Source organism: Vanellus vanellus (assembly GCF_965231255.1).
Source record: "Vanellus vanellus genome assembly, chromosome: 17".
Taxonomy (NCBI): domain Eukaryota; kingdom Metazoa; phylum Chordata; class Aves; order Charadriiformes; family Charadriidae; genus Vanellus; species Vanellus vanellus.
Window position 1 is genome coordinate 8320784 of NC_138922.1, and position 23757 is coordinate 8344540.

At 46.0% G+C, this 23757-nt stretch overlaps 2 protein-coding genes across 2 annotated transcripts in view; both read left to right on the forward strand.

Moving 5' to 3' along the window:
- The window catches only part of CACNA1G (calcium voltage-gated channel subunit alpha1 G), a 103162-nt gene extending 101660 nt beyond the window's left edge, over positions 1-1502 (forward strand). The window contains exon 37 of the mRNA XM_082492405.1: positions 445-1502. Within this exon, the coding sequence (XP_082348531.1) occupies positions 445-1299 (855 nt within the window). The 3' untranslated portion in view covers positions 1300-1502. The remainder of the gene's footprint in view (positions 1-444) is intronic.
- An 11759-nt stretch (positions 1503-13261) lies between these two features.
- Positions 13262-23757, forward strand: part of ABCC3 (ATP binding cassette subfamily C member 3) — a 50766-nt gene continuing 40270 nt past the window's right edge. The window contains exon 1 of the mRNA XM_082492018.1: positions 13262-13303. Coding sequence (XP_082348144.1) covers positions 13274-13303 — 30 coding nt within the window. The 5' untranslated portion in view covers positions 13262-13273. The remainder of the gene's footprint in view (positions 13304-23757) is intronic.

Genomic DNA, 23757 nt, shown 5'->3' on the forward strand with positions numbered 1-23757 from the left:
TGCCCTCAGCACCCCCCGGGCTAGAGAAGGGAATGCTCAGGCTCGCTCGCACGTCTTCCCTCTTCCACTCCTACCTGGGCTGCTAAAATGATAAAGGGCTTTGCTATAGACTCTCATCCTTCGCATAACAAGACTATGTCTAAGTTTGGGTGGGGGCATTCTGGTTTTGCAGCCCTGCCTCCTTAGAGGAGAAAGCGAAAGGTCAACCATTTATGAAGAATGAAGGGTCAGATCCTGCTGTCACTTACACCGAAGCATGGGAATTGCTAGAACCCCCGAGGCAGGTCGGGTCGAGTTGTAGGAGTCAGTGGGTCTGTGCTGCGGTATCTCAGCAGAGTTGAGTGCCCGGTAAACGTTGTGCCTTGCCTGTACTAACCTTTGTTTGGTCTGTCTCTCTCATCTGGCAACTCCCCTCCTCCCCGATCCCTTTGCGCTCCGATACAGATGGCTATACGGAACGACTCTTTGGATAGCAAGGAGAATCTCCACACCGAGGTGAGTGAACCCTCTGACCCAAATGTCCCCGCTGTGCCCAAGGAGGAGTCATCAGCGGCTCTGACGCCCTCAGAAGCGCAAGAGTTGGCTGCCTGGAGCCGGGCAAGCGTTCATACGCAGCAGCATTCCCACAATCAGTATAATATTTCAAAGCAGGCACCAGCATCGTGTGCTTGTGCAGACTCGTGTCAGGAGACACCTGGAGATTCAATGGACCAAGAAGTATCTGAAATAAACAGCTCCTCGGAGCCTTTCACTTCAGAAACTTGTACAGCCTCGAGTGCCTGTTCAGAGGTTCGGCCTCTCACTCCTAAGAGGAACCTAGGCAATACCGGCAACGTCACACTGAAGGACCTGAAGAAATACCACAGTGTAGACACCCAGGGTCTTCTAAAAAAACCGCCCTCTTGGTTAGATGACCAAAGGAGACATTCAATAGAAATTTGTTCGATGGAAAACAGTCCTCAGCACCATTCCACATCTAGCTCCTCTGGCTTCATAAGTCAGGTGGTAAGTGAAATGGAAGGCTTGCAAGGAACGCGGCAGAAGAAAAAACTGAGCCCTCCGTGTATATCTATAGATCCACCCGATGGACAGAGTTTACTACCTAGAGGACCTCACAGCATCTCACCTGCCAGTGGAGACGTTTGCCTGAGGCGGCGTGCTCCATCCTGTGAGTCCAAGGATTCGATGGATATGGGGGATGCGTTGCTTCCAGACAGTATGTCAACATCTCCTACCCCAAAGAAAGACTTGTTGACACTTCCTAGCTTTTCCTTTGATCAAACGGAAATGGACCCCTGAGTTACTTTTCTGTTGGTGCCAAATGTTTTCTTCCTTTCATGTAATAGAAAAAGAAAAAAAAAATTTAAAAACTCTGTATTCCAAAATGGCACTGGGTAAAAAATTTCCAAAGAAAGATTAAAGAACCAGCTGGTTAAAAGAGTGGTTAACCTATATCACGCTTACTTAAGCATATGTTCTGCTTAGGTAAAAGCAATACAATGTGCAGAATCTATATGTATATTATATTTTATTAAATTAATTGAATCTAGTATTGCGGGATGTAGTACATTTTGTGACTAAAGACTCGTTTAATTTTCTTCTATTTTATGTATCTCAGAATATTTCTGAGGTAAAGTTGGTTTTTATGAATATTTTAACCTTAAAAATATATATTTAATCCCTTCTCTTTTTTTGTTTTGTTTTGTTTGGGTTTCATTTTGTTTTGCAAAGCACAAAATGTAGCCAATTAGTGCATTACAGAGGAAACGTATCCCACAGTCAGCAGTAAATAAGGACTATTTAATGTAATTTATTTTTCCCCTTGGACTTGAATGATATTCTGGGAGAAAGATTGTTTGGGTAGTACAGAAATGCAGTGGCAGTTTTTTAACAAAATAATATTCCAATCTCGTGTAAAACCGACATCCAGAGTAAAAGCAAGTGCCCAAACCCCGGCAGGTACACCGTGCTGACAGATGGCTGGAGATGGTGAACATAGAGCCCCTTTCACCGTCCACAACACTGAACTACGAGAGGATGTTCTGGATCATCCACTGGTGACTCACAAAATCACGTCCGGGGATGATTTTCATACGTGCCTAGGAAACTGAGGCCAGAAAAGCCCGTGGTCGCTTCCGAGAGGTTTTTCCAGTGTCTCCGAGACAGACTTTTGCTTTTGCTGAGTTTTGCCCCTCTGTGAGCCCACCGCCTGCCGTGGAGCTCCTTCTTCCTGCAGCCCCGCGGGGAGCAGAGCAAGGCCGTGGGTGAGGGTCGCAGGGGGAGAATTCAGTGCCGACCCGAGGCAGCAGTGGCCGTAAGCACGTGCTTAAAGTTGAGCTCTTGCTCAAACCGCCTCGAGGTTGATCGCATTTAAGTAACGCTTTAAAATTAAATTCATACGCTTTTGTGTTCGACAGAATCGAGGCCTACTGCAGGTTATTTTACAGAATACGTGTAAGAAAGTCTGTTGGTACTGAAGTGACTGTTGATTTTCAGTTTAGAAAGTCAGGTTTTTTGCTATCGCTGCTAGAGTTAATTTACGTGACCCTGACTGTAATTTTATTTCCAGCCTATCAAAAGCCTTAAGCAGCAACAACACGAGAAAACGTAGATAAAAACGGAATTTGTGTCCTTACTTTATAACACGTCCTTAATGTCAGTCATCTCAGAAATTAACTGCTTACTTCTGTGCTAACGCCCTCTGCAAAAAGCAATGTGTAAAACTGGACAGCACAGCCGGAAAATCCCGAGAGGTCGGCCCAGTCCCACACCTCCCGCTCTTCCCCAGACAGATGGAAACCAGACATCAACTTCACTCAGCCTCCATGAAATCACATTGAGATGTAGGCTAAATAAGACTCTGCAGGCACGGTTTGAAGTGCGTGAATAGTCACAGGTTTAAAACTGCGTACATGGATAAGGCTTCGCTGGATCCTGTCTTTAAACCAGCGCGAGCGAGAGGAGGATTTGTGCTAATTCTGTCAGTCGGGAGTTTGTAACTTTTCGAGAACTACTGATCTGTTCAAATCACTACAACATGTTGATGTACAGCCTTTTATCCATCCAGAGATTAGACTGTTACGACTCCATGTATCTGCATTAGCTCGGAGTACACATACAAGAAGACGCCGCCGTTTGTACCTAACAGCCCACGCGAGGTCTTAAGCTCCTTTATTTTCACTTGAGGACGTTTACTCCATAAACAATCCCTATTGATTTACACGTCCTGGAGAAACGTAAGGGCTTTCAGCGGGAAGTCAGGCAATCAGCGTATTTGAAGTAGGAGGATTAACATTCTGTACTATTTACTGCAGTTAGATTAATTCTTGGCTGGGACATTTTTCCCCTCTTCAACATGGGCCCATACGGAGACCGCTCTCTTTGATATGCCAGTCCAAATCCGGAGTTAAGCCCGTTTAAAGCAATGATTTCAAACAAACCTTTCATCAGTTCTTCCCCCAGATCATAGTTAAGGAAATAATAAAATTACAGTGTATTAAGCCTGAGAAATATTCTTAATCCCTTTTTGGTTTTACACTCATAATGAGCCTTGGATTTTCCTTTCACATGCACTAAATAATTTGGGAAAATAGCTAGTGCACTAAAATTGCCGACCCTGGTTCCTTAATGATTAGGAGTGCGTTTGTATAGCTGGAATGATACTACTCATACAGTTCCTTCCCTACCAAAAAAAAAAACAAAAAACAAAAAAAAAACCAAAAACCCACATGGAAGATTTTAGCTTGAAATCATGGCACAAAACGGTGATGTGATGTTAATCCAAATGCTCAACTGCAAATGTAACAGAAAGCCTAAAGGTTCTTCTGTTTTCAATACTTGGGGGTTTGCCCACTGACAAGGTTTGAGGAAGTAACAAAAAGTTTATGTCTTACGTGAATATTCAGTAAAGACTAGCCAATAAAAAATACTCTACGATGATGCATTCAGGAAAAGAAATCCATGTAAAATAGTTTGTTTTCTAAACCAGATAAGTTTTTTTCTAGACGCCCTTTTGAAAAACAAATACAAATGTACTGCAGTGTGTGCAATAATCTTAAGATAATTTTAAATACCTTTGGGGGGGGTTTTATAGAATTTGACTTTTTTTAAACAAAATGTACAAAATCCAGAGGAATTCTGTAGAATGGTTATGTTGATAGAATTTTTTATATTTTTGTAGAAATCTATAGAGAAATTGTTAAAAGTCCGCGTAGCATCTTGGGAACAGAAGCAGCTCTTATCTAAAAGTTTCTTTTCATAAACCTGGAGCCAGCCCTACTGTATTACAACACGCATCGCCTAGTTTCAGAGCCTGCGTCCAAGTCGCGTCTAGAAGTCAGCAGCTCAGCTCAAGTTCTACAATATTGCAGTGCTATTACTGTTCGAGAACCGTACCCGTATAAAACATCTACCCCCAAAACTCAGCCCCTATCGATGGTAAAGCAGTCGCATGGCTATCCAGTTTGTTCAAGCACACCAGCACTTTACTACTGTGGATTTACTGTATGCAGGTGGGAGGAAGATATTTTGCTATTGCCAGTCTGACACATGGGGAAAGAGAGATTGCAGACGTGTCTGGAAAATTGTAAATTCCATTCTCGCAGCCCCTCGCACACAGAACTGATTTTTCATAGCTTGGTTACAGGCCGTTTATACTGTAGATATTTTGGAGGAGGGCAAAGAAAACACTGTTTTTGACTTCTGTGGATTGCACTCAGCACAAGGTGTGTTCAAGGAGGAAAAAAAAAAAAAAGGAAAAAAAAAACCCAACCAGAAAACAAAAGCGATACCATTGTAAATTAGGCTATGCCCCAGTCTCCCCTTTTCTGCCCCTTTGGCTATAATAACCCATGTACACTATTACACGAGGTGACTAGAGTAGGCACAGTACCATTGCAATGTCCGTAACAACCTAGTATATATTATAGAACTTTGTATTTAATAGTTAATATATTGTTATACTGTATCAGGTATATAGGCCAAAACAAGGTCTTTTGGTCAGGGCAACAAAAGGTGGTATTCATGGGGAAAATTGGGTTAAAATGTTCCTTTTTAAAAAAAGAAAAAAGACAAAAAATGAGTGTAAATCTTTACAAATGACAAAAACAAATGTGTCCTATTAAAAGCTTTTGAAAAGAACACAACTGTGTGCACTTCCCTTTTTTGTTGTTGCCGATGCTAATCTGTATCCTTCAGAGCGGTCAGATCTTTGCTCGTGTTTTAATTGCGAGCAGTTGGAGTAGGTATTGTATAGCAGCAGCGGAGGGGAAGTTGAAAGAAAGATTGTGAAACGTCGGCCCTTTGTGAAGCAATTCGGTTTGACACCGCAAGGGAGTCCGGCCCGGCGCATCGCCCAGGGTGTGCTGGTTGACCAAGGAGACCATCACTTGGGCTTCTGCGATTGCGCTGTGCTGGCAAGGGGATGGCTTGGCACGCTGCGGAGGCTGCCGGGACCGCGATGGAGAGAGCTGCAGCCAAAGGGGAGAAGGGGCAGGTTTGGTCTGTCCATGAAAATGTGGCGCTGTGAAGAGGAAGATGCCGGGCTTTTCCACGCATTCACAACTTTAGGATTTCCAGCATGAAGTACAGCAGCCTCTTCTCCATTACCTGCGTGGCCATTTAGCTCCTCGCACAGGAGGACCTGGTGGGGATGGCACCACCCTGGGCACTGCGGACTGCACGTGACAGGGCAGCGGGCGCTCCGGCTCCAGGTGCTGCTTAGGTACCACCAGAAACATTTAAACCTAAAGTCTTCAGGGATCTTTAGTGAATGAGTTGGCTCTTAATGTGAAGTCTCCTCTCCTCTGGGGAGCAGTTGTTAGAGGGAAGAACTCGGCACTTGGGCACTCTACAGCCCTGTTTCTCACTTTGGCTTGAATGACTTGATGATTGCTCCACAGGAGGGACCCGAAATGGACATCCAGAGTGGTTATGTTGTCCAGAGGGTGTTTTGATAAAGGCCCTCTCATATTCATCTCTGAGTAGAAAACAGCAGGAAAGAAGTTAGCCCTTAAACTGAAAGAAAATGTGGATCTTTGCAAAATCCCATGCAAATCCAGGCAGAGCAGGACTCCAGAGGTGAGCTCTGGAACGCATCTGTGTTGTCCAGGATGTGGGGCCAACCCCACCAGGCTGGAACCACCGAAATGTCTTCCCACCCCGGGAGGCTGGAGGACCCGCATGGCATTAAGGTAAGCCGGGCTGAGCCAAGAAAGAAGAACGCTTCACAGGTTCAAGCACTTCCCACCTCTCTGCGCACAGGTGAGTTTAGCCATGGGAATTCCTTATAGGGGATGGCAAATCCCTCAATTTTCAGTGCTGGGTTTCAGCGGAGCTTAGGAGGGGGGATTGTTTTTCCTCCTCTGTTTTGTGAGCGTTCCTGTATGAAGCTCTTTTGCTGAGTTTTTCTTGTGGTTTTTAGGTGGTTCCCACCCAGGCTGGCTGCTTGCTCTCAACTTGCCGGAGCCTGGGCATGGCACTCGGTTATGGTGTTTGGGAAGTCATTTGGATGCCACATGAAACTAGACTGTTTTCTATGGAATGGTAGCTGCATCTAGGGGAGCAGCACTTCAGATTTAATTAGTTTGGGGCTTAGTTGAGGCAGTTAGGTGGACTTGGCCAACTGTCCTGCTCGCTGGAGAGTGGTGTCCCATCAGGAGAGCTGTTTGCGCAGCACATCCCTCGGCCGGAGCTCTGCGAAACCCTTCAAGTAGCTGCCATGAGAAATAGGAAAGGACTGTTTGTGCCGTCTGTATTTCAGGTGTTCCAGAAACACAAACCGAGTCATGCCAAGTCTTAGACGGGACCTATACTAGAATACCCCCTAAAAAATAAGGTAGGAAAAAGCAATTTAAAGAAATGTGCATGGCTCCCTTTGCTGCCCCCAGCACCGCGTAAAGAACCAGCTGTGATCAGCCGCTCGGGGGGTGAGGATCCCCCAAATTAAAGGGTTAAGACCAGTGAAGTTTTGGAGGGACAGAACCGAGCTGCCCGGAGAGGGGACGAGGAGTGGCAGCCCCGGGGCGGGGGGGGACAGCCCCCGGCCGGCAGCGCCGGCGCCGCCCCCTGCGCAGCGTTTTGCTACCATCTAGTGGGCTCGGGAGAGGGAGCGGGCTGGGGCCAGCTGCTCTCCGGGCTACCGGGCAAGGGACATTGGCCACCGGGGAAACGTGTACCAAGGAGCCTGCGGGGCGGTTGTCCCCGCCCGGGGAGCGCTGCGCTTCTAGTGTCGCAGAACCAGCGCCGTATTGGGGGTGGGGGTGTGTTTCTACTTCTGCAGGGATTTTGAGCCACTGAATTTATAAAAATCTCTGTCGACGGTGGGAGAAGAAGGGTTTCTCCCAGGTTCGGGAGAAACCGTGCCAGGGAGCCACACAGCAGAGACATGCGTCGCTCCATGCTTTGGGAGCTGCTGGAAGCCGGGCTGCTGCGCACCACAGCTGCCATCTCCCCTTCCCAGCAGCACGGCCTGGGCTTCCCCCAAGTGCTGGGAGACAACAGCCCGTCCAGGGACAGTCCTCAGGCTGCCCCGCATCTCAGAGGCTCTGATAGGTCAAGGGGAGGTGACTCTTCCCCTCTACTCTACTCAGGTGAGACCCCACCTGGAGTACCATGTCCAGCTCTGGAGCCCCCAACATAGGAAAGACATGGACCTGTTGGATCAGGTCCAGAGGAGGCCACAAAGATGATCAGAGGGCTGGAGCACCTCTCCTGTGAGGACAGGCTGAGAGAGCTGGGGTTGTTCAGCCTGGAGAAGAGAAGGCTCCGGGGAGACCTTATAGCCCCTTCCAGGACCTAAAGGGGGCCTACAGGAGAGCTGAGGAAGGACTTTTTACAATGGCATGTAGTGATAGCACAAGGCGGAATGGCTTCAAACTGGAAGAGGAGAGATTTAGGTTAGATATTAGGAAGAAATTTTTCACTTTGAGGCTGGTAAGGTACTGGCCCAGGTTGCCCAGAGAAGCTGTGGAAGCTCCATCCCTGGAGGTGTTCAAGGCCAGGCTGGATGGGGCTTTGAGCAACCTGGTCTGGTGGGAGGTGTCCCTGCCCGTAGCAGTGGGGGTTGGAACTCGATGATCTTCAAGGTCCCTTCCAACCTAAACCATTCTATGGTTCTATGACTGCACCGGAGAGTCTTGTTTGTCCATCCACATGCTTATGCCTCCTTTTAAGCACATGTAAAACATACCGTTCTGCCTGCGCGTGCCAATCCGTGCCAGTCCCCTACGGGCTGTGCGCTCGCAGCAGCTGCAATGCACCCACAACCCGAGAGCTCCAACAGGGTGTTTGGGCTCTGCTGGGCGCAGTGCGGGAGGAGGAGGCTGAGCCAGCCTTGTGCTGAGGGGCTCAGAGGTTGGGTGTTCGCTGGGGCGCAGGCTGAGTGCTTGTCACTAGATGGCAATGCCATGAAGTGGTTCGGCTGGGATAGTTGTGCGCACTGGGTCAGGCTGCACCTGAGGTCCCCGCAGTAACCTGCAGTTTCTTTAGTTTGGTGTGGTCTTCAGCTTCATCGGCAAAAGCCATTTTTGCATTTGAGGGTGATCGGACTCCAAGGTGGTTTTTATATATTGTATTCAACGCTTTGGATATGTTTACAACACAGTATATAATCCTGCAACATCCTCTGGCATTTTCTATTGCTGCTTGAGTCACTGGATGCTATAATTGGCAAGTTTCAAAGGTCCTGAATAGATTATCTTTCCATATCTATTTAATACTCTAAATAATACAACCAAAGACCCCTGCAGCTCCAGCTGGGAAATGAAAAGGATGGTTAAACCACTTAATGACTTACTGTGCTAACAATTATTTTACGGAAACAGAAAGCAGAATCCAGCTGTTGTGGGGGAAATAAGGAAGAGGTTAATATTGGAGTCATTCCACAAATTAAAAATACTGCGGTGGACAGCATGTGCTGTGCTGACACCTGTGAAGGCGGTACAGAACCATTGTGCTGGGTGCCACCAGCTCAGCATGGCCAAGGGCTGGTGACAACTCCCCGTCCATTCAAGAAAAGCAGGACCCAGTCTTTGCGGCAAGATTCCTGTCAACACTGTGAATTCTGTGTGCCCATTTTGCAGTGAAATCCTGAACAGCTCCAGCCCATTAAAGTTAGAAGAGACTTGTGGGGTGGCCGAGACGGCAGGAAAGGCTGTGACAATTATGTTGGGGGCTGAAGTAGGATAGTTTGGGTCTTAGCCCCAGAAGGCCCAAGTGCCACGTGCTGCTTGTTTGCGGCTGTTTGTCCGTCACCCTAAGCTCCTTCTGCAGCTAAACCGCCCACAAGTTGGGGTGTGTTACACCTGCCACAGCTTTCGTCAACCTCTGTAGGCACTTGAGAGCATGTTTGTGGAATTATCTAGCAGGCGAGAGAGAGACGCCCAGTGCATTCAGAGTTCGGCTGCTCACAGCTGGAGCAGCTCCAGGATCGCTTATGGGGTGATCTGGGCAGTTCTCGGTATGTCTAGATTCTCCTGCTCATCGCTCACAGCACGAAACGCGGGAGCACTCATGTAACAGGGGAAGACAGTATTACACATGGTGCCCTGGAGGAGTCATACGTATGCCATTTTCTCCTCTTACAGAGCCTTGATGCGCTGGGTGGACCCACCTCACAGTGGCCAGAACGACTTTACAGTGCATCTTCAGGCCAAATGTGGTGTGCTCCCAGCCTCCCTGTGCTGGCTTTCCAGGGAACTGCCACCTCTATTCCTCCAGCCGGGAGAATCTTGCCTTCCTCTCCTTGCCTACAAAGCCACATAGCTGATATACGCCCAAAAGCAGAGCTGTGAGTAAAAACTGGGGCTGCAAATTCCCAGCCTACTCCCTCATCTGTTTTACCGTGGGACTTCTAAAGTGCTCATTCCTCTTTCCAGAAATGAGGAAATTAAAGTTAAATCCTTTCCTGCAAGAAGAGAGATTCACACTATATGCAAGCCCATTGACCGTCTGAGAAGAAACCCAACGTCTGCTGCTGCTCATGCAGTGTTGACTTGAAGCAGAGTTTGTTACAAGTCCACGTTTTACATGTGTTAAAACAAGGTGTCAGCCCCTTATAAAGTAAATGTATAGGGCCTTTCTGTAAATGCTACTTTGGCAGCCTCTTTTTCTTACCATCTGTAAAATGTGACACCTCTGTGGGTCTCAAAGGAAGCTGAGCCTCTGCTGTTCCAAGTGGAGAAAGGAGGTGATATTTATAGTCAACTAACCATAAAACTGTGACTTTCAGAGCTGCACACGCTCGAGCCCTCCCCAACCCTCAATTCTAAATGTCCTTCTTTATATGGATTTCTTCAGGAGTAGGTCACACTTCATTTTACTTTTAGTGCTCTGCAAATCAGCGTGAGGTGCGATAGGAAAAGAAGCCTGCCTCATACCTGGCACTGTGCTTACACAAACAGCTTCTCGCTCACGTTACCTCCTGTCCTGCCCCAGCCGATCACTCTGGTTGATAGCTAACCTGCCGCTGCCTGGCCCTGGGTGTGCCTTGTAGGCGCTTCATGATTGTGCTGACTTGACCTGCTCTATGTGTTAGCAGGTGAAAAGTCCTTTACTGTGTAGCTGGCATGGAAAAGAGGATGCAAATACATTACTGAATGAACCCAGATCAGATCTTGCCACTCCCTGGAATAAATGTCCGGTGAGAAATGGTGAGTTCGTGACCTCCCTGACATTCGCACCAAAGGTGCCATTTCATTTTCCTGCAGAGCCAGCCTGCGTTTGGGGGAACACCACAGGAATAATGACACGTTCCGGGTACATCCGTCTTCCCTCCCATCATCAAAAGGAAACAGGACCAAAGTGAGCTGCCTGAGATAGCGCCTCAGGCTCTGCTTTGCACCAGCTTCAGCAGAATCCTTTACCATGCCCCTTCCCAGGAGCTCTTAAGCTTACTCCCCCACCTCGTCTGTCTGAGACTTTAATATTCCTGCCTTTGATTTTTTTCTCTCTGCTGCTGTGTTTTGCCAGACAGCACCTGGAAGTCAGTAATTACACAGCAAAGTCACTGCAAGTCAACAGGGTCGGCTGTGAGGTCCAGGCTGACTGCCTGGTGGCTCTCCTCAAGCTCATGGTGGGGGAAGTGGCACCCCAGCTGGCACCCACTCACCAGTACCCTCCCTGTTTAGTGGCACGGAAGGCTACTGAAGGCAGAAGCTGCCCACCGTGAATTAGGAACATGAAGCAAGAGGCAGAATCATTTAGGGCCCCCTACTTTAAGGTCCTGTGAGACCCAGGGAAATACCCTAATACAAGACCTTCCTCCATGGATACAGTGGAACAATTCCACTGAAGTCAATAATTTAATTAGGGATTAATCCACATTGCACTTGTCAATGAACTGTGCAGTACACTGATAAAATAAACCTCTCCCCTCCTGTACACACAGCCTACGGTAGCTGTTTGCGAGGTGCGTCTGTACCTGTGACATCTTATGCCAGAGCAAGTCTTAATTTAAGGCACGTTCTCAAACTGCACCAAGTTCTGCTCCTTGGTGCAAGAAGCATGGAGATGTATGTTTGTGTGTCCAGAAAGATCAAATTCTCACCACTTCTCTTGGAGCAACTGCTCTTACAGGTTGTTGCAGGAGAGGAGATTTAAAGAGCCATAAAGGAGTAAATCCCAGCTACTACTGACTTTTCTTGAAACTTTTATTGTGGTGCGATTCAACTGAACAAAAGTTTCGATGTAAGACTTGCAAAGACAACCCACGGTGCCCTTGGAAGATCTTGTTCACCCAGTTGGCCACGGCTCCTCTAGTATTTCCTTTGAGAGGATTGTGATGCGACTGTGCTGATTAGCCTGGATCAGATAGAGATTTCAAATCTTGTAGGCAATCACGCGAGAACCTTATCTTGGGCAAGATCCTATCTTCCCACACTAATAAGAACTGTGTCCCTTTAGCCATATCATAGTAAATGTCTAAAACAAATTCTCAGCATTGTTTGTGGGAAGGCCGTGGCTTCCTCTGATAGTACTCCGAGTGGGTATCACCCCCAGCATCTTCACTGGTCTTCATAAAAGGTTAGCAGAATATTTTTTCTTTAGGGATGAAATATTTTTGGGACACAGCAATACTGTGCGTCTCATCTCTTTTTTCTGCTGTGGTGAGCTTTTTTGACAACACTCTTCTGCCTGATGGTTTCTCATTTTCCAGCAAGGATGGAGACTCAACCTCTTAAAATATTTAAGTAGATCTGGGGCAGAAGCGCGCTTTGCGTGAGATGGCGTTATTGAACCAGATGCTACAGCAAGTGGGTGGACAAACAGCAGGTGCTGGAAGGTCAATAATGCTGTAGGAGAAGTCCTGCCCAAGAGGAAAGCAAACAGTGCTTGTGCATCACGGGGAGGTGAAATCCAGATTGTGTCCAAGGTGCTACACTACAAAATCTATTAGTTACATGTATATGTGAAATTTATTGACTGAAAGCTTTTGAAAATAGATCCACACCACTGGTTTAACCATATGTGTACAGCGGAAGCAATCAGCATGAAGGAAGAGGCTGCAGATGGATGGATAAGAGATGTGACGCTCATTTAAGTCCCGCTAAGGCAACGGCACTCCACACCGCTCTGAAGAGGCGATGACAACCTCTCCGAGATGCGAACATCTGCCTGAGTGGTCTGGACGGATGAACACAGTCAGCCCCAAACCCAGAGGAGGCCCCAGCTCCACGCAGCCACCGGGTGTGAACGTCCCTCAGCCTCCCATGTGGGGACCACCAATGTCCCCTTCCAAGAGCAGGGGTCCGGCTGTCCCAGGACGTCACACCGGCCAGTGGGCACGTTCTCCTGGGGGCTTGGTCCTTCCACAGGGAGGTCACCCTTGGAAAGCAAGAAGCCACATCTCAGCAGCAACACCCCGGCCTTAGAGGCCGAAGGAGGGCTGTGGCAGCCCCTCTCCCTCCCTGTGACACCCGCCGGGGGGGGCCTCTGAGGGGCTGCCACAGTGGGGCCGGCGGTCGCCCTCGCCCTGCCCGGGTTGCCCCACCGGCTGAGAGGAGGCCTCGGACCTTCTAGCGGCCACTCCGCTGCCTCCGAAGAGGCCTCGCCGGAGCGACGCGGCCCGGGCCGGCGCCTCCCGGCCTGAGGGGGCGACTGCAGCGGGGCAACGGCGCTGGCGCCTCCCGCCGCCGGCGGGGAGGGCGGGACGGGGCGCGTCGGGCCCGCTGCTCCCCGCCCCCGGCCCGCCCAGGAGGGAAGGAGCCGGCTTCTCCCCCCCACGTCTGGTGCCCCTCGTGGGGCTTGGAGGAGGCTCTGTGCCCCTGCTGCGGCCATGGAGGCTTTCTGCGGGTCTCGCTTCTGGGTAAGCATCGCGGGCGGCGGTGCCGCCTCTCTCCCTCCTTCTCTCCTCTCCCCTCCTTCCCGCCCCGCGGCGTTCCCCTCGCTGAGGAGAAAGTTGGATGGGGAAGTTTGCGCGGAGGAGGCCGGGGGGGTGGGGGGGAGCGGGGAGCAGCCCCCTCGGCGCCGGCTGCGGGGCTCGCCCCGGGGCGAGGAGAAGCGCTGTGAAGGGGCCGTGTGCTCTCCGAGCCGGGTCTGAGGGGCCGGGGCGGGCCGGGGCGGGGGGGAGGGGGCTCCGTCCTGCGGCTTCCGATGGGGCTGAGCCACCGAGCTGCATCTCTCCCTTCCCCGCTCCCTCTCCCGTCCCGGGAACCGGCTGGTGCCGTGGCTCCTCCCGCGGCCGGCTGAGCAGCGGGGCCGGTAACACCTTATTCAGCATCTCCACACCAGAGCCAAGGCCCCAAGGGACCCCACAAGGCCCCAAGGGACCACACAACACCCCAGGCCGTGCCACAGCTGCTGCCGTCCCGCAGGAGGTGCGGTGTCTCTTGCAGCTCTCCTCACAGCTGTAGTCCAGCTCTGGACCTCGTAGCGAGCCTTCTTCTGAGGGGCCCTGTTGTAGTGTCGCTGCTGCTCCTCAGAACCCCTCTGATGGGCGGGAAGGTGCTTTGTTACTGCTAGAGAGCGGAGGGTTCAGGGCAGCCGGGGGTGGTCGCAAGCCTGGAAGGGTTGCAGGGACTTATGTTGGCATTTGGAGCCGTCGGCCTTTTGGGAAGGCTGATTGCAGCAGGCGCTGGGTTTGTAAGCAGCAAAGTTTGGAAATCGCTGCCGTAGTCTGCTGTGGTGGTGGAGTGTGTAAATGCGAACTGTTACGAGTAGTCGGTGCGGTATTTCCCCCGGGTGCAGCGTGTGGCTTTCCTCTCTGGGCTGTGTAGGCAGATGCTTTAGACCGTAAGAAGCCACGGGGATTTGAGCACGTCTGGTGAATCTGGAACTGCCCTCCAATAAATCACAATTTTTGCACGTGCCTTTCTCTTACGTTGGTTTAGCTCAAGGGAGATTTTTTTTTTTTTTTTCAAAAAAAGAGATGAGCGGGAAGGAAAAGGAATGTCTGAAGATGAATGACTGATAGAAAGCTATTAGAGGACAACACAAGCAATTGGCTATGAGGACTTAATGCTGAGCTGCATCTTCAGATAACTAATTATCTTTCAAAATCTGTCTCAACATTACTTTTTAAAAGAGGACATAGGCTCCTAAACCCCTTGGATACGTTTCTTTGTTCAGTCTCAGGTTTCATTTCCGAGCGCTCTACATGCTCTCTGCTACAACAGTTGGCAGATAAGCTTGCTCAAACAAGTATTTTCACCTCTTATTTCTACTATAAACACTTACAGAACAGGAACAAGCACAAACGGATCAACACTGCTCACTAGTGTATTGACTGCCTCGAGAAGCATGTCTTAGCTTCTCAAGGAAGGCTTGTAACTGCAACTACTCTTCGTGGCCAATGCTTTTAGTAACAGTTTGTTGATACGTTAATGTAAAATGTTTAGGTAGTTTTGCTGGTTTTAAGTAAGAATAAATGTCTCATTCTGTACCCTGTGCAGTACTGTTAAGCTCAAGCACAGTATCCTTTGCGATGCTGGGTCTGGTGTATTCTATGCTCAGGTAGTGTATCCTGGTTTGAATGTTGCCGTGGCTTTTCAAAACTAAATTTGCAGGAAGTAATACAAAGGTAATTCAGGGAAGGGATTTCAATTAATAAACTTTTCAGCATAAATGATGAAGAGATCTAAATGTGTTTAACAAAGCATACATATTAATAGAAGTATACTTTCAGCCTTGCTCAAAGTAGTGGTGCAAATGTGATTAACTCCAGTTGATCTGAAACGTGGTAGTTTGGATTGGCAGAGGAATGCGTTTTCTGTCTGAGTCTGTGAAGGAAGATGTCAGGCATGTGTTACAAGGCTCTCCAGAAACTTCTTTTTTTTGTGTGTAATTATCACATCCTTAAACTATAACATAAAATGTTACCAAAGAATAGAAGGAGACTGATTGAAAACAGAAGAGCAATCTTCCTTAAGCAAATGGGCAAACTACTTAATAAATGTAGACCTGTTCTGTTTCTTCAGAATGATCCAGAGTCGTTTGAAGTCAGAAGAACCTTCTATCTGTTTAATTTTTTAATTTTTAAGATGGTGCTTGATAACTGTGAAATGGAACATGGGACCCAGAGGCCAGCAGATTAGACTCGGTGACCAAGAGTCTTACACCCTGTTTTCAGTAGCCGGTGGTATTTTCTCTGTTAGGAGTGTATGCAGGGAACTGACTTTATGAGAGATTTTAAGTGATGACAATTATCTTGAAATGATTTGCAGTGCAATTATGCTGTTCCATAAGAAAACACAGGTGGAGGCTTCTTTTTGAAATATGCCCACAAAAGTTGGGGTTTCTCATGCTGTTTTACACTTGAAGGAAGAACAACGTGAAAGGCTGTTACTGGCCTGTGCATGCAAACCAATGGTGTGCAGCTTTGCAGTTCAGATCAAGAACTTGATAAAATGTGAACCAATATTAATGTTTGCTTTTTCATAGCTGATGAACTCCCCATTTTTCTGTCAAAGAAAATCTAGATATTTTTGGAAGCTGAATGACATACTGCTGTCAGTTTTAAAAGTGTTTAGAGCAAAAGGAAACATGCTGTTCCAATTTAAACAGTTCTTTGTTTTGGAGTTTAAATCAACTACAATACTTTTCTGTTAAAAGGTCAGAATCAACAAAAACCTGTTCAGAATTAGCTCATTAAAATCTTTACATTGAAATATATCAACTTTAACAGATGATTGATTTATCTTGGATTTTTTTTGCTTATCAAAAGCATTAAGGTTTCAACTCTTCACCCTGATGCAGGGTGGGGAATTTCGCTGGAAAAGTCAACGGGTTGGGGTTTTTTTTCATGTTTGTGCAGAGGCAAAATAATTTCCCGTTCAACCCATTTTAGAAATAAGAAATTAAAGGAAACACTGTAGGTTACATCAGAAATCTAGAAAAGCTTTTGGCTTCCAGCTACTGCTTTACCTGTTAAACATGCAATCAGCAAATCGCTGGTACAGATATAGGATATTTTATACATACAGAGGAACAACCGGAACATTATTTTTTCAAAATGCAGTGCAAGCAATCTCTTCATGTGAACACTTAGAAACATACTGTCTCCTTCAATTGAGAATTCAAATCTGATTGTTGATATCTCCTAGCAGTGTTCCCATGCTGAATGCCTTTCGGGAGGAGATGAATGCGATAGCACATACCCACACAAGGCAGTCCTTAGGTGTGTTATTTACTATAGCCCATAATTACCTCCTACTTATTGTGTCACATATTTACTATGTGATAGAAAGCGTGCTAGATAGGCGTGCCAATTAATGTGACCCACAATCTCTGTACTCAAGAAGTAGATACTGGTGAATTATCACTTATTTATTGCTTATGCCCTCCACTGTAGTAAAACACGCGGTTCCTTGAAGAGGGGAACAAAGTGATCTCCTAGGGAGAGTTTGCTGCGAAAGTGTTTTGACTTAGCAACTGAACAACACGAGCTTAGAAAACCAAATTCTGTTCCAGTGTAAAGACACATTGTCTTTCTGCTGCTCAGACTCTCTGGGTAAGAAATGGCACTATGGCTGCTGTGAGGATAAAGCATAAAGTGCTCTGCAGCACTTGAGTACTCTTGGGATGAAGGGTCATGTAAACACCTTAGCCTGCAGACTGACTAAGTGTCTAGGCTTAAGCAGTAGCTTGTGTTTTTGATGTTGGTTCGGTTTTTTTTGCCTTTTTTTTTTTTTTTTAACAGTAGGAAATGGGAGGACAAGTGATACAGCACTTCAAAGAAGAGACCACAACCTCTAGTCAGTTATGAATGAGATCCAGGCTTGTTCCTTTTGATCCTGCTTAGCACACAGAACTCAGTTTCCTTGCCTACCCTATGTCTTGGTATGCTGACAGATGTCCTTTTTTTTTTTTTCTTTTTTCTTTTTTTCCCTGTACCACGTGGAGTGCTGGCTCCTTCTTCTTCCAGAGGCTCTTGAGTAATTCAACAGGAAGTTGCAGTAACTCTCGAAAGTAAACAATACCTCGGTCCTTGCAATAGTCTCATACAAGCACCCTGTTAACCTTTAAGTTTGCGGATATTCCTTCACCTTGAGTCATTCTGTGAAATTTTGGTAGATTTGGACTAAAAGTCATGCCGCTCTCTGGGAATGCAACTTCCTGCTCTGTTGGCTCAAAGTACTACCAGTCTCCCCTCTGCATAATCTCCCCTTTTGCTTCATCGTGTGTCATGCTTAAGTTTTTCGTAGTTCAAGATGATGATAGGATGAGGGGGAATGGCTTCAAACTGGAAGAAGGTAGATTTAGATTAGATATCTGGAAGAAATTTTTCGCTCTGAGGGTTGTAAGGCACTGGAACAGGTTGCCCAGAGAAGTTGTGGATGCCCCATCCCTGGACGTGTTTAAGGCCAGGCTGGATGGGGCTTGGAGCAACCTGGTCTAGTGGGAGGTGCCCCTGCCCATGGCAGGGGGATTGGAACTCGATGGTCTTCAAGGTCCCTTCCAGCCTAAACCATTCTATGACTCTATGACAGGATAGCTGTAGTAAGGAAGAAATGTTTCTTTCAAGGAAGATGACAAACAATGTACTTCTTGTAACGTGTACAAGTTTATTTAAGAAAACTCCACAACTTATGTGATTTGGCCCTAAATTAATAATAATACATTGAATTTCAATTATTCTGTTATATTTTCAACTGAATTAGTTCCAGCAGAGGAAGAGTGAAGTGAAAGGTCTTAGCAGGTTGTTGCAAAGGAGGGATTCTGCAGTGGGATGGTATGGTCCAGACTAGCTGTTCTTTATACATTAGCTTCCCTTCTGCCACACTGTGATAAACACAGAATGTTCAGCGTTTATAAACGTGATACAGATCTCCACATAATCTTTGTTAACTGCATCCAGCTTTAGTTAACCAAGTCCTGCTTCTATAAATCTTTTCACAAACAATTGTGTCAGGTATCTGTGTTCTTTCTCACATTATGTAGCAGATCAAAATAGGTAACTTCTAATGGTCTCTTCAGGCACCAGATCTATGAAGTGATGGTCTCTCAAAGGGTAGCTGTGTTGGTAATATCCTGAACTTAAAAGCAATTAAGTACTGAAGCTCAAATCCTCTAAGATATTAAGATTCTTGAATTGAGTTGAATGGAAACTATTGCTAAAGGATTTGTGCCTCAGATTCTCAATGTCAAGAGCAGTATAAATATTTATCATTAGATTTGGAGTATTATCCAGGCCCTATTATCGTTCATCTGTGTGTAAACAGCATAAGAGACTGTATTTGAATCTGTTTAGGAAAGACAAAGTCTGGATTTGAGAGTTGTGAGCAAAACTTAAAACCAGTGAAAGCTGCCAATATCAAGGATTTATGGACTCCTTCAATGACAGTGTCATTTAATGAAGCTCATGAAAATTATGTTCATTTCAGTAGAATATGTGAATGTGACTGTTCATGTTTTTCAAGGGAAGCAGTCATTTCCTTCACACCAGCACGCTGATGGGTCAAATGAACAATACAGTCCTCGGTGCAAGAGAATGGGGCAGCTGCTAAAATCGTCACCACCAACATCTGACTGGCATGGTTGAGTCCCTTCTGGAATTCCAGGCTGCAATTCTGGAATTGCAGGGAAAAGGATTTGTAGGGAAAACCAAACCAAAACAAAAAAACACAAAACAACACAACAAACCAACAAAACGCCCAAGAGGAGAACAATCTTATTTTTCCCAGGTGCACTGTGACTTTGTGGGAGATGCTTCACAAGCCTGCTTGTCCTTCCTTTCCATGTGTTTCCTGGGGGTGGGACAGGATGCCATGGGATGGGCCGGATCGCATGGAACTGGGAGGCAAGGTCCCAGTTTGCTCTATCAGAGGATTAAAGCCCCACAGGGAGACTTTTTCTCTGTAGCAAAACTCTAGGTCATGTATGTTCTTCAGCTTCCAACACAACTATTCTTCCCTGGTCACAGCTGTGACCATTTTAGCTTGAGTGACATGGCTGGTAGATGTAGTGTCTAGGACTAAGGAATTCTATGAAGTTTCCCTCCTAAAAATAAATAGTATTTGAAACAAAATCTGAGTCACTTGAAGAGCTCCTTAAAATGAAGTGTATTCAATTGCTATAGTTAAGAATATAAAGCATTCTGAGATGGGCCTAACCTACCTGGTAGGCAAATTGCTATGCCACTGGAGATGTAATCCTTTCTGTTCTACATGTGTAAATTTGTAATGTATTAAAATGAAGAGACTATTACTGTTTAAAATTTAATTTTAAAAAAATTCCTTTGAGAAACCTATTAAATGGGATCTTTGATTTTTCCAGTAAGCTAATGCTCCATTTGTCTCCTGATACTGCCGTGAATATGACGGGCCATTATCCGGTCGCACGTTATTTGGCTGAGCTGGAGGAGAGCATAGCGGCAAGCAGCCAGAGATCTTCCCAGGAATGCATTCAGGCTTTTGTACAGCCAACAGCCTTGATTCTGCACTGGGCCTGTGTGAGCTGGCACTTAGTCCCTCTGCTAATCTCACAGCAGCATGAGAGGTGAAGTCAATGTAATAAAACTTAGATCATTTACAGTAAAGTCATGTGCCAGTGTCATAAAGCTTTGAATTAGAACAGAGTGAGAAATGAAGGAGAGAGAGAAGAAAAACTATTTCACAGGAGTTGTTTCAGATGTCAAAGTCATTTAGTTTCCAAACTTTCTCAGAATACATTTAACACCTGTGCAATTAAAAAAAAAAAAGTATACTTTTCATTTCTTCCATTGCTCTCTCTCCTTTTCACCCCAGATGAATTACTTGTATTCTAGAATCTCTTCCACCTCTTTCTTACACATGCAATTTTTTCATTTCATTTCCCTTTTTTAATATGTACATTTGGAAACATGGAAAAATAAAAGGGGAAAAATGTCCGCATTCTGGACATCTTTTTATTACAGTAAGGAGAGGTGACAGCAAGCAAAGTGGAACAAGAAGCCGTAAAAAACTTTATGCTTTATGTTTTGTCTCCTTTGAAAAAGCAAGGTATACCTTCTGGGAGCTACAGTTTGAAGATCTATGAGCTGGAAAATTGTGGCCAGTGGTGATCTTCAGATGCAGCAATGCTATTCTGACTGCCTCTTTTTCCCCTTTTTTCTCCTACCCTGATACAGAGTTGCTACCTCTCGCTTACATGTTGGTGACCTGCAAAAATTCACTTTCCATGTCTAAGCCTGTTTGTGGTGAAGTGTGAAAGTTCTGGCTCGTTTGGGTAGTTGAAGCATCGTTATTGTAAGCATGTTGCAGTTGGGCCACTGTGATCTCGCAGCAGTTCTTTAGGGATGCCGCTGCTCTCCACACCAGTGCTGGCTGCGCGGATTCAGTTGCAGGGCCTTTGTACAGATCATAGTTTGATGATGATGATTCTTTTATGATTAACAAACATGATTCTTTTAGAAATACGATTTCCTGGCTGTTGAAAAAAATGAAGTTTTAAGCTTTAAGTTCACATCACTTAATTAGTGTTGGATAGAAGCTGTGCATGCAACTGGTTTGGCGTAGAACAATGTACCAGGACAGTTCTGCCTTTGCTCTGATTTCCATGATTAACATATTCCTTTTCCATAGTCACCTGATCCCATCTTTTCTTTGTCTCTGAATTTTTTGGCTTAACAACAGTGAAGGCGAACCTTCACTTTAAGGAGGGAAGAGAAGAGAGGATTGCTGAGAGGGTGGGGAGAGCAGAGATTTCCCAAAGATGCTCCCTGTAGTGATGCTTTGCAAGCTCCTCTTCTGTTTTAGGGCCAGACTGCAGATTTCACTCGTTTTCTGAATAAAAATGACTGAAATAAATAGGTCTGCAGACTGACAGATGAGTACAGTTAGTGCAAATTAACTCCGAGAGTACAGCTAGAGTGTAATGATCGTCTGTGTTAGGTGAGCTTAGGTCAGTTCTGTGAGTGATAAACCAGGCTTAATCTTGGCATTAAAGCTCATTAGCACCCAGAGTCTGTCTTTACCCTCTAGCCTGCTGCTGCATTTGACTTCTTGGTGCTCCTCTAATGAGTGTCCCTGCAGCTGAAGAGCGTGACCAACCTTGGGTGCTTGAGATGGTGTGTCACCTTTGTGTCCTGCCCCTCCAAACTCCCACACTACTGTCATGTTAAAGACAGCCTTGACCAGACACTAAAATCTCATTATCGCTGCAGTCAATTTGTCAGTTCCAGCTCCCGCTAGGCAGGCAGAGTGTCAGAGCAGCACTGATGACAATTTTTTTTGTGACAATCCCTTTTATTGTTATTGTACATCAGCCCAACTGGATGGGCCAGTTTACAATGGAGGAGTCAGGGTGGGAAGGGGAGAAAATAAAATTAAGTAGGAACCATCTCATTTGGAGCTCTTTCAGCTGTTCCTACCTCTTCTTAATTGAGCTACATTCATTATGATCTTTGGATTTGCCCTGTTCCTTTCAACTGAAAGGAGATGGGATGGCTCAAATTAAGGATATTCCCCCACACCCTTTATCACGCTGGGCTGAAATACAGCAACCCGCTTGCTTTATTTGTACTTGTACAAGGCCATAGGGAAGGCCCTTGATGATGCAATTAACAGAAAATTTTCTCTACAACAGTATATAGATTTGATCAATTCTAAAAGACAGTCAGGGACTTACTTCTGCTGGAAGAAGGATCCTGTTTCCTTTTCCTCTCAATCCTGCTTTTGACTCATGAGCATTTGTACCTCTGTGGTTGCACTGCACGTTCCCCTCTGCAAGTCAGTAAGTGTCCCTCTGTCCAGACAAGAAGACTGACTGCTACTAAAATGGTCGAAGTAGATGGACTTTACTTTTACTTCAGGTGTATGTTGTCTTAGGTGCAGATATTTCCTGTTATCAACTACTACTTTACTGTCTGTCTTAAGCTACAGATGCTTTTCTGAAACACCCATTTCCCAGGGTTGCATGACTGCGGCAGAATGTGAACACAGGTTTTTTTCATCCTGCCTCTTTTTTGTTCACGATGGTAGAGAAGCTCTGAACTTCTACTCTTAAAACTCAAAAACTAAAAGGGGAAGAAAGAGAAACTTACTGTTTTGTGTAACACCTGTCACTAAGCCCATACATTGATTTTTGGATGTCTGGTCCACAGTTCTCAAGTGCATTGTGTGGTTGGTACTGTTTGTACCGTGAAAACAAAAGTTTGAAACTCAAGCAAAACCGTGTGACTAGTTACTTCGCAACCATAAACTTGCTCGTATAGGCTATGAACTTGTGCAAGGTCTGTTTGATCGATTAAAATAAGTCATTAAAGATCCTTTCACTGCTGCAAAAGAAAGTTCAGCGTTCTGCACGGTGTCTTTCACTAATGTAGATGACTGTTGCAGTGTGCTTTGTAACCAGAAAAATACTATTTCTGGTTATTAACTGTGTGGTTCATACAGTACTATAAATGCTTACATCCTCTCAACCTCACCTTTTTTCCAAGCAGTATTGTTGTGTTGTTGCAGTGGAGAATGTCATTGTCTTTTGCCCTGTGTTAAGAGGGGAAAAAAGGAAAAAAAAAAGAAAAAGAAAAAAAAAAAGGTTGTTCATGTAATCGTATGAAAGAATTGAGTTGTGCAGCAGTCACTGTGGATTAATGAAGCATGTTAGTCCTTCTGCACGTAAGGGTGAAATTGTTCCTTTGGAAACGTAAACGAATGATCTTGTTCTGAAAAGGCCATTTGAAACTGTCGGCCTTCCGGAGGCCTGGGGCAGAGTACTTGTTTGCATTTGTGCTCTAAAATGATTACTAGAGTTTGCCCCAAAGAGGTTACCAGCAGGGACCGAGCAGGGGAGATGGACAGCAGCTAGAAGTGGGAGGTGAGATGTGGAGAGGCTGTGATCGTTTTTGGTGTTGCGGTTCGGAGCTATAACTGCAGAGCCATCCTTGTGCTTGGGAGGAGGCTGTGCAGTACAGCCAAGAGAAAACTATCTCTCCCCCCTCCCCCCCTTTTTTTTTGTTTTTGCAAGGCTGTGCAAGTGAAACTCACTGGCAGGATATCTACCATAACTAGGGGCAAAAGAAAGGCAGGAAGATTCTCCTCTGCATTTAAGTTCTCACTAACAATTTCTTCTACAAGAGATACCATTTCCATGTTTATTTACTGCAGGAAGCATTGTTACTTTCAGTTATTCGCTTCCCGTCTTTTGCTCTGTGTGTGTACCTTACCATTCAGCTTTCCAATTTGACTTTTAATCTTGGATAACATGCCAGCTAGTGATAACTGACACAGAATCAGCGATATGGCATGTATTAACCTTGGGTAGAGTGTGAATGACGTCAACATAATGGCCTTCACCTTCCTAGCAGATAAAGAATGAATTTGTTTCCTGTGCTTTTCCCGATTC